Source organism: Tenrec ecaudatus, chromosome 6, assembly GCF_050624435.1.
Source record: "Tenrec ecaudatus isolate mTenEca1 chromosome 6, mTenEca1.hap1, whole genome shotgun sequence".
In the NCBI taxonomy this organism is placed as follows: domain Eukaryota; kingdom Metazoa; phylum Chordata; class Mammalia; order Afrosoricida; family Tenrecidae; genus Tenrec; species Tenrec ecaudatus.
In genome coordinates, this window is record NC_134535.1 from 83,614,478 (window position 1) to 83,629,985 (window position 15,508).

The 15,508-nt window shown below is 38.1% G+C and overlaps 1 protein-coding gene across 3 annotated transcripts in view; it reads right to left on the reverse strand.

The window, feature by feature from the left end:
* Positions 1–2,998: 2,998 nt before the first annotated feature.
* The window catches only part of LARP4 (La ribonucleoprotein 4), a 41,403-nt gene continuing 28,893 nt past the window's right edge, over positions 2,999–15,508 (reverse strand). For 2 of the 3 annotated variants that reach the window (XM_075551698.1, XM_075551697.1), the window contains exons 11-16: positions 14,213–14,425; positions 13,551–13,599; positions 10,420–10,581; positions 8,921–9,048; positions 8,627–8,792; positions 2,999–7,420 (exon numbers count right to left, since the gene is read on the reverse strand). In XM_075551698.1, coding sequence (XP_075407813.1) covers positions 7,082–7,420; positions 8,627–8,792; positions 8,921–9,048; positions 10,420–10,581; positions 13,551–13,599; positions 14,213–14,425 — 1,057 coding nt within the window. In that variant the 3' untranslated portion in view covers positions 2,999–7,081. The remainder of the gene's footprint in view (positions 7,421–8,626; positions 8,793–8,920; positions 9,049–10,419; positions 10,582–13,550; positions 13,600–14,212; positions 14,426–15,508) is intronic. The other variant, XM_075551699.1, reaches the window with a different exon arrangement.

The following is a 15,508-nucleotide window of genomic DNA, read 5'->3' on the forward strand; positions in this document are numbered from 1 at the left end:
TGAATGATATTAAGAATTTACTTTTCATTTAACAAAAAATAAAAGAATTTGCTTTTCGGACTAGGGTCCGCGTGGTATTTTCGATCGCCTTATACTGCATGTAAAGTGACATTGAGAGGGCCTGATGCAAAGGGCTTATGTGGAGAGCAAATGCTTTGAAAATGATGAGGGCAACGAATGTACAGATGTGCTTCACACAATTGATGTATGTAGGGAATGTGATGAGTTGTATGAGCCCCTGATAAAATGTTTAAAAGAGAGAAAGTGGCATTGAATAAGGAAGACCAGAGGAAAATTGTTGCATTTGAACTGTGGTGCGGGGAATACTGAAAATGGCAAAAGAACAAGCATTTGTTTTGAAGGCAGTGAAGCCAGGCTGCTCCTCAGAGGCAAGGACAAGACTTGGTTGTCCATATTTGGGACAAATGATCAGCAAACACCAGTCCCTGGAGGACATCATGCTTTGTAGAGAAGTAGAGATTTCTAGGTTTTGCATTTTTACCTTGACTTCATCTATCTAAACTTAAAGAATTAACTCTAGGGCCCATTTAAAGCACAACCCGCCCCCCAAACTTTTCCTTTCTCTTCAGTTTGATAGAATCATAGCAAAGAATGGCTAGTCTTAAAAAACAAAACAAAAACCAAGCCTAGAATTTACATATTCCAAATAAACAAAAAAGCTACCAAACCCACTGGCATCAGCTCATAGCTCCCCAAAAGGCCGAACAGAACTGCCACTTAGGATCTCTGAAATCCTGAAGTCACATTGTTCTGTGTCCCACATTTCAATTAGAATCCCTGTGACATGCCTGAGGTCTTAAAAGCTTGTATTCAAACAGCCATCAGAGCAAAGAGTCAACCAAGTCCACATACCTGCTTGTGTGACCCTAAGATAACAAAGTCCAATTACAACGAAGGGAAAAATATCAGAACTTAAAATTATGAGCACTCAATTTGTACGCTACGGAGAACAAGAGTCCAAAACCCATCTGCAGAGGATCTGGTCAGACTGAGGCGCTGGCAGATCCGCTCTAGCCACAGGCAAGTCTCACACAGCCTTGTTATCAGGCAAAGACCATTGTAATCTAGATCATGCTGGATCGACCTGATACTTACCCAGTTGGCCTCCCTATCGACCCCAACCTGAATTTGCTCTGGGTGCAAGGATCTCTTACTTGTTCCATGACTGAAATCTATTCCCTGGCTTTGTGAATGTTCATGGGGGTCTTTTCTTTCTTACTTATAATTTTCTTTATAGTATTGTGTCCATACCACCCTGTTGTGATTGTTTTTGAGACTCTTTTGGAGGTTCTAGCAGCGGAGCTCAGCTACTTGTACACTCTTGGCTGAAGGACGGTCGGTCCTCCTTTCTATCGGGGAAGGTCATCCTCTTCCACCAAGTGAGCAGCTTCAGGAGGGGCACACGTGGAGCGGTGAGGGAGGAAGGGGGCACCTGCAGAGACAGCCAGACCAGCATGCCAACCCTGGCGATCCATGGGGTGACAGATGTAGGTGCCAGATTGCCCTTACCTCCTTGTTTATGGATTTTATTGGGTTTCCCAGGTTGTGAAGCACAAAAGTGAATGCATAGTGATAACTGAGACAAGGGGTTATAGGTTATAGGGGTGGGGGATGGGTAACAGGGAGAGTGAGGGGATCTGGGGAGTAGATAATGAAGGTGGGAGGGAACATTAGACCTGATTGTGATAGCCAAACTCATTTTAAAGGCATTTTAACCATGGGGTGGGGTGAGGGCAGTGGTAGGGCAGGGCGGAATCTCTAAAAGTGACGTGGTAATCATACTATTCTTCTGGACATGATTGGATGACTGAACACTGAATTGTATGACATGGAAATTGTGTGACAATGAAACTGTTGGGATAAAATACCAAAAAAACTTTTAGCTTGCTCTCACCTCACACAAATTACCACTCCCATTCAGGGGGAGAAGGGGGGAACAGAACCATAATGGTGAAGGAACTAGTTTGAGTGATACATGTAAAATTATCAAAGAATAACTATGTACTCATCTGTATGTTAAGAATTAAGGTTGCAGATGGACATTGGGCCTCGACTCAAATACTTCCTAACACAGAACACTTTGTTCTAACAATCCGTCATTCTGTGATGCTCACCTTCCAGACATGATCGCTGAAGACAAATGGACGCATAAGCAAATGTGAGGAAGAAAGCTGATGGTGCCCGGCTATTTTTGATTTATCATCTGCGTTCTTAAAGGCTTGAAGATAAACAAGTGGCCATCTAGCTCAGAAGCAACAAAGCCCTCATGGAAGAAGCACACCAGCCTGTGTGATAACCAGGTGTCGAAGTGATCAGGTATCAGGTATCTAAGACCCAGAACAAAACCAAACCCAATGTTCATCTGTAGACAATTGGACATCCCCTGACAGAGGGGTCACAGGCAGGGAAGAGATGAGCCAGTCAGGGTGCAGTACAGCACTGAGAAAACATATAGCTTTCCTCTAGGCTTTGGTGCTTCTTTCACCCCACCCCAAACATCATGACTTCAATTCTATCTTACAAATTGGGTTACACCAGAGCATGTACACGGCTATAGATAAGAGCTGGCAGCACAGGGAATCCAGGCAGGATAGATAAATCCCTCAAGGCCAACAAGAAGAGTAGAGATACCAGTAGGATTAAGGGAGGGTGGGGGGCGGTGGGAAGGGAGAATTGATCACAAGGATCAACCTAGCATTCCCTTCCCAGGGTCACCAAATAACGGAAAAGTGGGTGAGGGGCGATGGAGGATGATGTAAGATATGGAACTAATAATCTATAACTTATCAAGGGAAGGCACGTGGGGGAAGAAATGGGGAGCTGATATCAGGGTCACAGAATGCTTTGAAAATGTGCTTGCCACACTGGATGAATATATGGATTGTGACATGTAAGAGCATTTTTTAAAAACCCCAAAATTATCAAAAAGTAACCATTAGTCAATAGACAGATACCCCAGAAGACAAGGAAATCAGTCTGGCTTTTCAATACTTTTAATTTTTTCTAATTTTGTGTTACTTTAATTTCCCATAGCACCTTGGCAATGATGAAAACAGAAATACAAATACAAGGTTATACTCATATTAACATTTTATGCATGAGCATGTCACACCATTTTGGAGGGGGGGACTGTTGACAACAGAACAATTCTAAAGAAAATGGACAAAATAGAAGCCAGATAACTGGTTGGATGCCCACCCCCAACATTTAAGAGATGTCATTTAAAGAACACTTAAATCAGATAAAAATCAACTTTGATGCTAATATATGCTATGGTGCAAAACTGAAAACAAAACCACTTTATACACAGTCTGTTGATAACTGAGTTACACTTTTAGAAACTGTCTATTCAAAGAGTCATAAAAAGTTCTCAGCTTTTAAAAGTAAACTAAGCTATTTAATCATCCAATGAATTTTAAAAGAGGATTTATTCTCAATTATATTTGAAAACAAACTCTTAAAATGTCCATTCAGCTAACAGAAATTGAAATGACTATGAATCCTCTTGGAAGCTCAGACTAGGTACATAACATACTTCAACAATCCTAAAGATGAATTAGTGGCCACCAAATTATATAAAAATTAGGAAAAAGATTATAATTAAGATTTTATAAAAACCAATCAAGAGGCAATACACTGCTCCATCTTTTATGTATTCTGTAAATAAACTGGTAATTTAAAAATATGCTTAATATATGCTGGCAACGCAAACATCAGACATAGGTCCAGGGCTGCTCAACTATGTCAATGTAAAAACCAGTGGACATATAAGCCAAGATAGTACATATTGAGGCTATTACCTAATTAAACTAGAAAGTGTTAATTAACGCTTAAATACTACGTTCTGCTGCTGCAAAATCCTTGTTTTCCTTTACACTAGTGCAGATGCTAGCATTCCACCATTACAGCTTTCTGCAAAGCCAACCTGGTTCTTTACAAAGAAAATGGAATGTAAAACAGTACTCTAGCAACTTAATTTTAGGAATCAAGAATCAATAAAATGTAGCATGCCATTTGATGACATGCAAATGGAGCATGTGAGACAAGCTTCTACCACTGAAAGAGCCTGTCTGCATCCAAAATTCAGTTGAAAACCATTAGAACAACTACTACTTTGAATGCTAGTGTCAAAAATTGGCAAAAAATGAAATTATTAATGTTAGAGACAGCCTAGGTAATAAAACTAGGAGGAATGATCATAATGACCAAGAAGAAATGGAGATCAGAGGAGTTTTCTGCAGTGTCTCCACTTACCTGCTCTAAGAGGCACATGGCTAAGAACTCATGTAACTCTTGTTTGAGGCATGCACTAAACTATAGGACAACATGGTACCATATATACTTCATTTCAGAAATATAATTTGTATCTATTTTTTAGGCTCCAACACAAAAAAATTCAGGGGTGAAGAGAAAAATTTGTTATTTAAATTCTTCCGTCTGAAAAATAAAATAAATACCTGAACTAAAATGAACTCCCTAAACCTCATCAATTGCAAGTAATGCAAAAAAAAAAAAAGAAAAGAAAATAAGCCAACAGGTTCATACAACACATAACATCACTTTGATACAAACCATAAATCTGTTGCAATAAGATAAACACTAAATACATACTGTGAATATATGTTACATATACATACACACATACATAACACATATTTACTTTTCCCTATGCATCCTATTAAAAAAGGATTAGATTCAAATAAAGCAAAAATTAATTAAACATGCTTTTTTTTAGAATAAATCAAAAGTGGTCATGTCTTTAAATTGATACCTTCAGTGACATTTTGGGAAAAAGAAAGAACACACTGGCTTTCTTCAAAAGCAGGAGTCTTCTTGAGTGTTTCAAATGGATCGTTAGTTTCTAGAAGGGAGTGGACTGAAAGTCACAGAAGTATACGGGTATAGCCTAATTTGTGGCACATTAAATAAACAAACAAATTTTAAAAAACAGAAGAAAAAGTAATGTTCCATTTAAGTGCAATAATTAAGTTTATAATCCTTACCAAGTGATTTTTGTAAATGGTTTATTCTCTTAAATCCAATGCATACAGAGTGTTAAATACTTATCATTTCCACCAACTGCAAAATTATCTAAGTAAACAAAAATAAGCACTTTTATTATAGATGTAATCAATGATTATTAATACTTTTGTTTTAAAGGGCCTAAGCTCCCTCAAATTTCAGCACAGGTAGTTTTATCATGTTTCATCTAATAGATGATTTAAAAACAGTATGTGGAAATGAGTAATTTCAAACAGCTGAAATATATTATGTCATGTTATCAATCTATCAAATGAAAAGCAATTGCTAAATTGTGTAATAAGTTACAACAAAAGAGTAATTCTGGCTTAGACAGAAAAGAAATGTGCAGTGTTTTCAAAGCTCTTAACAGACCTACTAACACAAACCTCCGAAGCTTAACTTAAGGAGTTGGAAGATGAGTTTCACAGTAATGTAATTTTAAACCTCATTTACATTCATTTTAATATATTACTAGGATGTTTACTTTATGTCACAATGGTGCTTTCCAGTGTTCACAATTTACAGTTTTAATTTATACACATGTAATTCACAAACATAAGGGACAGTTATTACTATTATTATAAACCACCCCTTTAAAAAAATCCCACGTTACATAGAACTCTGAACATGGTATGACTGAAAACAGATTAATGCAACATGGTTTTTAATAATTTAGCCATTTTCTAAATACCAGCACATAAACTTGCCTATTTAATATGAAAGCTTCAACTTTTAGAAATTATGCATTAATTTTCTTAACCAACTTTCTCACCATATTTCAAAAATGACCTGCTGTTTCTGTCACTGATTTCCAAATTATATATATATTTTTCATTTTGAAGGTGATAAATACACTGTAAACAGATCTACGGTTCACTCAAATTACCCCCCCCCGCCCCACACACACACAATGTTTAAAAGTGTCTTTTTACTTCTATAGTATTTAATAGCACTTTAAGAGTCAGTTAGGATGTTTCATCTTTAACACTAACACAAATAAATTACTATAGGGTCAGCCTGCCCTATCTGAAACCATGAGTTCTAAATATGTGAACACAAAAGTCAAAATACTTCCAAGTTCAATTCAGAAGTTTACTACAGTTGTTATATATGTTTGACTAGACTGGTCAAAGCATTTATAAACAATTCTGTCGGTGGTTGTTTATTCTATTTTGGGATGGGCAGCTAAAAGTACTGAGAACAACAGATGAATTAACTATAAAATAATAGATTTCCCATTAAAGGGAGTAAAAAAAAACACAACAAAACAAAACCCTCTGAAGTCCATTTGACCTATTCACTGAGGATTAAAATAAAATGTTCGACTTTCCATATAACCCCTTTCCTGGCATCTCAAATTGGATGTACAATCCAGCTCAACAGCCTTGTTCAATGAATTATCAGTAAAATCAAAGAGGCAAAATTCCAAACTGGAAAAAAAAATTCTACTTAAGTATTACATTCAGTTTTCAAATCATTTACCAACATGACAACAGATTTGGCCTCAATCACACTTGCACACATGCCCCCCACCCCCCACAACAGGCACTCCAGCCAATGATCTGCTTTGAAACACAAGGCCAAATAGGTAAAGATGGCATTTTCCAAGCCAAACTTTAAATAGATTAAAAAAAGTAATTTCTAATTTTACAGAAATGCTTCTTCAAAAAATATTTTCTCTCACTCCCTCATCTCCTATACTGAAGGATATGTAATACGTTTTTCCCAGCTATATCTGAACCCTCAAAATTGATTCCTGGCAGAAAATATCTGCAAATTAAGATCAGAAACAAAAATAGAAAAATTATATTTTTATATATGTATATATATATATATTTATACTGATTGGAATCATCCAGCATTTTAAAATCACTTTAGAGATGAGTTTTGGAATTCTACTGCTTATATCACCAAAATCCATAATTTCAGGACTTATTTTCTCTTGTTTCTTTCCTGGCTACTCCCTCCCCTCCAAAACAGTTCAAGATCGCCACGGCTCAAGTTTAATGGGGAGAGAGGTTTTGGATGGGTTGTCTGTTTACTTTGGTGATCTGGGTGGCACGTATTGCTCTTTGCCATTGCGCCGAGTCACTCCCTGAGGTATAGCCCTGTGGCCAAACTGGCGTCTCTGTTCCCTGATTTTTCCAGCTGCTCCCCTGGAAATGGTATTGCCTCGAAAGCCAGAGTAATCCTTACTAGCCCTTGCTTCCGGCTTCTCGTGCAGATTCTCAGCAGACCTTTCAGGAGCTCCATTCTCTTCGTTCTTGGTGGGAGACACGACATTGGAGCGAAGCTCACGCAGTGGCTGTACGAGAACCGGAGACACCTCTTTAGGGGGTTTCTGGCACACTTCAGCGTAACTTAATTTTCGAGGTTCCTTTGAAGTGATCAGAAGAAAAAGAAATTCATGGTACACATTCTCTAAATAACACGGGATCATGTTAACTACAAGGACAGCAATTTAATCTACTTTCTTGTAAAGGCAATAAGCATATTTTTATATGATGCTATTAGATAGTATTGATATAACTTGCATGTTTAGTGACCCAAGAACTGCAAACAATTTCAATAACAAGAAATGACAGGTTTAAAGAACTGGAGAGGGAAAGCACAAGAATCTCTGCAGAGCTTCTGTAATATGAAACTCTAAGAGGACTTAGGTTACGTGAGCTTAAAAGTAGTAGAGGTGCTATGAGCCAAAGAATATAAAAGCTCCCGGCATACGGTAGGCAATCCAAGAATAAGCAGCTGCCATTGTCATAACATAAAATGTTCATAACATGAAAGTCACAGGTAAATGCTATTTCCCACTCCAGTTTTTCCATATTTTACCAATTAACATATCAAGATACAATCGTAGAACTGAAATAAAAGTAGTAGTAAGCAAAAAAACCAAGTCGACTACCACTCATTATTAGTTATTCCTAACTAACAGCACCATAAACTGGATAAGATAGATGCTTCACTTAGCCATAATATGAAATGAACAAAACCCATTTCCATGCCTCACAACTGGATCAAAGGGAACCTCATGGTAGGTGGAAAAAAGACTGATAATGTCAAGAATTTTGTCTTCCTTGGTCTACAATAAATGCTCATGGAAGCAACACATGGAATTCAGTAGATCTGTTGCACACGCCTCTTCAGTGTTGGATCGCAAGGAGGTTACTTTGAGGACGACTGTTCACCTGACCCAAGGCATGGTAACTTCTATCACCTCATATGCATGCATGTGAAAGTTGAAAACTGATTAAAGAAAACCAAAGAAGAATTGATGCATCTGCAACATGGTCCTGGTGAAGAATACTGAAAAGTACCATTCATGGATCACCAAAGATCAAACACATCTGTCTTAAAAGGAAGTACAGCCAGAATGATCTTTAGAGGCAAGATGGATTGACACAGTAGCTGCAACAATGTGCTCAAACATCAGAACAACTTTCCCTATGGCACCGAATCAGGCAGTGTTCTGCTCCGCTGTACTTTATGTCACTGTGAACTGCTGTCGCCCTCACAACAAAATGGCACCTAACAACAAGAACGGCTTCTCTCCCGCCCCCCCACAGCTAGCTCTTGATGTTACCTGTAGGGTCACAGCTAACGCTGCATTCAGATTACTATTACTCGGTGATGGAGTCTGTGCCATTGACGGCTTTGTACAACTTGAAGGAGAAACTGGTAAAGTCATCTGGTTGGGATCATCCTCCAGAGCAGATTCCTCGATAATATCCTTTTCTTGCTGACTTGGGCTAAGCAGTGGGGAAGGGGGTGAAAAAGAGCTTAAAATCAAACAGTGCAACACATAGGAACAGTTCGCCAACTATCAGATGAAAAATGCATGTTAAATGCTCAAGATTTTCTATACTGAAACTTGTACCTTAATGCAGGAAGCTCAGCCATGGATGGAGGACTGGCACTCACACTGAAATGCGGAGTGGTGTTGCAGTCTGTCTGCTCATCCTCCGCAGGCAATGGGCAGCTACTAACTTTCAACTCTTCATTATCCTTAAAGAGAACACAAAAAATGTCCTTAAACGGACAGTTCTCCAAAGAAGATATACAAATGGCTAATAAAGACATGAAAAGCTATTCAACATCATTAGATACTGAGAAACGAAAAACAAGAACACAATGGAAACCTCAACTTCACATCAACTAGGACAGCTAATAAAAACCAACAATTAACAAAAATTCCCAGATAATAGCTGCCCATCCATCCTACTCCCAGGTCTATAACTCATGAGATATATCCCAGTTTGGTTGGGGGGAGGAGCATGCCGTAAGGAGGGAGGGTAAATAATGACGAACTGATACCAAGGGCTCAAGCACAAAGCAAATACTTTGAGAATGATGTTGGCAACAAATGTACAAATGTGCTTGACACAATGGATGTATGTGTGGATTGTGATGAGTTATATGAGCCCCCAATAAAATGATGAGTGTGTGTGTGTGTGTGTGCAACAACACAGAAACTTGTTACACAAATGCTCAAATCAGAAATAAATGTATACAGGTCTCAAAAATGCTACAAGAGTTGTAAATGGCTGCTGTTTTGTACAAGCTTAGATATATAAGATACTCTTATAATAAAAACAATTAGAATAAAAGGATAAAGATGAGAAAACTTATGGGACACGAGGATTCAGCATGTGGAGAGGTCTGAACTCAAAAAAGTCAGCCTTTAGACATCTATTCTCCATTATTTTGAATATTGAGTACATCAAAGTAGTTTAAATTCATTTATATTTTTTGGTGATTATAAAAATGAAGCCTTTCTTCAGGTTGCTTTCAGCATTCTATAAAGCTGAGCTGACATCTTATTGATGCAATACAGCTTCACACATTTTTCACAATATTCAAAGCATACAGAAAGCCTCATGAATAAAAACAGTAAAATACACATTAAAATGAAAATAAGTTAAACTATTAACTCTTTGGGGGTTGAACCACTTTGGGGGTCAAACGACCCTATCACAAGGGTCACCCGATTCATAACAGTAGCAAAATTATAGTTATGATGTAGCAACAAAAATAATTTTATGGTTGGGGGTCAAAACATGAGGAACTGTATTACAGGGTCACAGCATCAGGAAGGTTGAGAATCACTGTCATAAAGAGAGAGAACAAGAAGCTCGGTGATTCAGTGGTTAATCCGTCTGCCTGCTAATCCACAATCTGCTCTGTGGGAGGAGCTTCCATCAGGATTATAGTCTTGGAATCCTATGGAGTAGTTCGACTATGTCCCTTTTTCAAAAAATTTATTATTTTTTTACTATGTCCTTTGTATATTAGGGTTGCTATGAGATAGACTCGACTCTTTGGCAGCAGGTTAAGGTAAGCAATTAGAGTAACCATCTCAAATTCCTCCCTACTTGCCTTTTCTTTGTAGACACCTTTAACAACATCAGACAACCTACTCTCTAAGGAGAGTTCACCGGGGTTTCTTGATGAACTTCCAGGTAAAGGAGGAAAATTTGAGGCTAATAGGTCAAACTTTGGTGTTGGAGTCTTTGCTTCAGCTGTTGAAGGATGAGGTCTCTAAAAGACAAATCACAAAACAGATTGCAAGCCTCTCGCATTCATTAACACAAGTGCAAAACTGGACAAAGACACCAAGAGCACACCCACCCCGCACCACAAACGCACAGCATTATCCCACTCTGCATTCTTAGACTCCAGCTCAAGCAGGGCCCCTCCCTCTCGTGCTCCCTTTGCAAATCTTGCCACCTCAAGTCTTCTGGACAATCTCCACTATTCCTAGGTGTCAAACTTCGCAATACCTGGCCATACGAAAAATGGGACCCTCCTTCTCACCTAAATGTCTGTTACCGTTTCTCCTTCTTTCGTCTCAGTACTCTTCCTCCTTTTCCTCCTCCTCCCCTACACATCTACTGACCAGTCTCACACCGAGCCCTTCAGCTTCTCTCTCAGTACTCACTGCTCTCCGAAGTCACCCATAGCAGATGCAGAAGAAAGTGAAACACTCTCCCCCTAGCACGCTTCTTTCATTTTGATGGTTCTGGCCTCTACTTGATTACTGCTCCTTTGACTTTCCATATTCTCCATGGATGAAACCCACTACCCACACCTTCACTTATTGTCTTCATTAAAACAATCCTAAAAATAATTATTATTTTTGCTTTTGGAGTATTAACAATACTCCAGACCTTTACCTGAAATCCGTTTGTCTTAAGACATCTCTGATCAGATTTCTCTTAGATATTTCAAACATACTGAGCATTCTCATTTTTCAGCCCAAAGCTGATCTGCTCAAGGTTCCTAAGTTGGCCCTATCGCTTATTCTACAGAGTCCTGCATAAACTCACCTACTCTTAAGATTTAATTATTAACAGACACCCAAACACCCAATTCATTGCTTATTGAATCAACTCAGACAAACAGCAACTCAATATTGGGTTTCTGAGACTACATATAAACCTGTATGGGAACATGCAGTATTATTTCTCTCCTATGGAACAGGTGGTGGGTTCGAACCATCTAATGACTAACCTAAGCAGATTCGGGGTTTCTTATGCATGATTATGTAAGACACTAAGTCCAAAGATCTCTTTCATGTAAAAGGGGCTACCCAACCAGCCCTTCCTGTCAGACAGCATGCTCGCCTCGTTTTCCTTCATCTAAAGTGTTACTCTCAATCCATATACTATTAAAGAATCCCCAAATCTAACCTTCCTTCTCCCCAAGTGCTTATGGCCACTTGAGGACTATTGTAGACGGCTGCAAAGGATTGATAAGAACGGTTGTTACGGTCTTGCGCCTGCCCTCGGTATAGCACAGGATCGACACCAACACTGCTGTGGGTTGCTTTTGTGGACACCGTGGCTGCAACAATGGACTCAGGCACAGGAACGATTTCATGGAAAGGGCGGGGGCAGGCAGGGCCTTGTGGTGTTTTCTGTCCTGTTGTGCCAGGGTCACTACGGGTCAGAACCAACTCAATGGCACCTCACAACAACAAAGATTTCTTCCAACACAGACGTGTCTGTCCTTCTGGCGCATCGGTTATTTAATAATCTACACCAACACAGTAATTAGAATGTGTTGCCTTCTCTTCAGTCTTCCTGATTCATGCGCAAGCTTTCACATGCTTCCAGTCAAGTGACAATCCTATGGCTTGGGGTCAGCTGTATCTCAAGCTTCAAAGTGATGCCTATGATTTTGGGCAACAGACTTGTCCAATGCAATAAGCTTATTTGGTTTCCTGGATGCTGCGTTCATGGTTGTTCACAGCAATCCAAGTAAAATGTAATCTTTGGCAACTTCAATCTTTCCCTGTTTATCTGCGGTTGCTTACAGGTTAATTTTTTGTGGGTCTGTCTTCATTACACTGAGGCGTAATCCATATCGAAGGCTTTTGTCTTCTATCTTTAACAGTAGGAAAAGTTAATGGATCCTTCTTTCATTCCTAAAGCCAAGCTCTTTTTTGGATAGTCTAGGTTCTCAGGTTATTTGCTAAGAACACAGACTGTGTAAGTATAAAGAAAGGACAAAACTGAAATGCACACACTTCCTGAGTTTGAAGTACTGTTTGAAAATGAGTCTCTTGGTCTACACACAGGGTTCTATGAGTATAAGCTGGTGTTCTTCAAAATGTCATTCATAATTTATTATGTCACACAGTTGACTACCTTTGCACAGTCAATGAAACATAGGTATGCATCTTTCTGAAATTCGACTGGACATCCCCAATGTTTCCCTTTGTTCCATATCCTCTTCTGAATCTGCTTGAAGTTTCAGATGCTGCCTGTGTTGTTGCAACCATCTGTAAATTATCTGTAGCAACAGTTTACTTGTATGTGATATTAATGGTATTGTTTGATAACCTCCATATTCTATTGGAATGGACACAAATATGGACCTCTTCCAGTTGACTGGCAAGGTAGCTAGCAGGTTAAACACTGACCAATTCTGTTAACCTAGAGGTCAGCAGTTCAAATCTATCAGCTGTTTCATGGAACAAAGCTGCGGCACTCTACTCTGTCCTATGGGGTTCACATGAGCTGGAGTAACTGGATGGCAATGGTTTGGTGGTTTTTGTTGTTGTTACATAACCCTACTTCTGGTCATTCTTCGGATATAATTGCACACATGGGAAATTGCATGAGGTTTACCACCGTCTCTGCCTCTGAACAATAAAAAAATTGGAAATACTTCAATGTTTATAGTCATTAGTAAATTAGTGTCATTACAAATATAAAGTATAAAACTATTTAAAAATGCATATAAGTACTAATCTCAGAATGATTTATTTCTCTTTGTCTCAGAACGATTTCTAAGGCATATTTTGATATTCAAATAATTCTTGCTTTCAAATGGGCAGGTGGATTAGTAATAGATATTTTGGGGTAAAACTTCTTCAAACACTATAAACAAAAACACCCAGCACTTGGAAAGACAGACTACAAGTGAACTCTAGAGTAAATTACAAATGAAAGAAAATACCAGAAGAGATATAAAATTAAGGGTAAAAAAAATCAAATACTTACTGGGATCCTGTCATCTTCTCGTCGTCTTCGACCTCTGAAAAGAGTTCGCCTTTTAACAAAATGAAACAAAGTGGAGGGGAACAACTAGAATTTCTTTCAAACTTACACTCTTCTATCAAAGCCACTAAATAAAACTACATCTTGGCATCCCATACCTGAATCTGAAGCTTTAAATTTCATGCTTAAACTTTCAGGCTCTTGGATTTGACTATTTAAAGGTAAATACTACATAAGTTCTCCTGAAGAGATCCCAAGCATTTTAATATATCAAGCATATTCACCACCATCCAGTAAACGGGGCCATTTTTTTAATCGGTAGTGTGCTCCTGTCACTAAAGGAGCATACTATTTTGGAAGGCTTGGCAATATGTAATCTCATGCCCATTGTTCAGAAAGTTGAAGATATTTAACAATAATGTAGAAGGGCTATCTTATCTAAGCTGGTTTTTCCTCAGTGAACTGTAAAAAACTTCAGAATACTAGTATAAACCTCTGATTGAGAGAAATATTCTATGTGTACTGTCTGTCTATTAGCATTTAGCATTTCCATGTACCATTAAGTTAAAAAAACAAAACCAAAAGTCAACCAAATCATGGTCTTCAAATATTCAGAATGATCACATTATGATCAAAGAAATTTTTATATAACCGAATATCCTTACCTGCCCCTACCATAGTCTCCATTCTGTTCCATTTGCAAACAGGGAGGATCTTTTTGAAGGAAAGTTTGCTCCTGATGTCCGGTGACTGTTAGGTTATGCCGTTCACTTGGGAAGTTTCTTGAATTAGATCTACTCAAAGGTCCATCTCCCAATGATACAGAGCCTTCTGTTGAGTGTTCTGAACCACTGGGTGGCCTAAAATGAGGCTTCACGCTGTAAGAAATATAGGATTATTGCATACAAGATAGGTTAAATCAAGACATCAGGAAAACTTTTCTGCTTAATGGTAGAAACTCTTTAATAGTTCAATTTTCAAAGTCACCTTCTGCTACACACGCCAACTTAAATTTAAAATCAAATTGGCAAAGTATAACTCCTTTCATGAGCACAGCATAGTTTGTTTTTTTCAACGTTGAAAAATGCAATGTTTGGAGAGATACTTTTTGTAAAAATCTGAAGCTTTTGAAATTTGTATTTCTGCCATCCTAGCACTTTTTTATGTTCTGGATTGCTACTTCTAAAACTACAGGAAAATTCAGGTTACAGATCTGGGCTGAAATTCATATACAACAATACATTCCCAGACAATTATATTATGTCATAAAGTAGATGTTTAGTAGCAACAAAATTACAACATTCTATCTATCACAAAGCAAAATTTCAAAGATACTTATATTATCCATCTCAAAATAATAGATATACTGGTGACATATCCGTTCAGAAATTATCATATACCTGAAAATTTACAAGTTACTAAGAGTTAAAAAGCCCTCAGATCTCATAATCTTAACCCTTCATTGAGAGGACTTGCAATCTCAGTCCAGGCAAAAGAAGGAAACATAGAGAACTGGTAAGAGATAGAAAGGAAGATGTAAAGTGGTAGAAGATAAGAGAGAAAAATGCAAAAAAAAAAAAGAAAAAAGAAAAAAAAAAAAAGAGAGAGAGAAAAATGCCCAGACGTTTGAAAGTTAGTCCTATTCTCTCTGTCATAAAATAATTGGAAGTGATGCTCTAGATGGACAAATATTTGGAGAACTGTATATAAATGGTTTGAAGACAGACAATTATACTAAACTGGTTCTGTCTCTTGGAAACAAAGATGACTTGACTGCTATTCCTGGCTTTCCTGGTACAGTGACCCCTTCCAGCAAGAGACAAAATGAATATTCATAAACCCATCTAATATGTTCTAGTCTACTCCATACCAAAGACACCATTCCACACTTAACTGTTTAAAGCAAAGTTCCCCGCTTTAAAGAAATGTATATAAAATAACAGATCTCTGTCTTCTCTTGA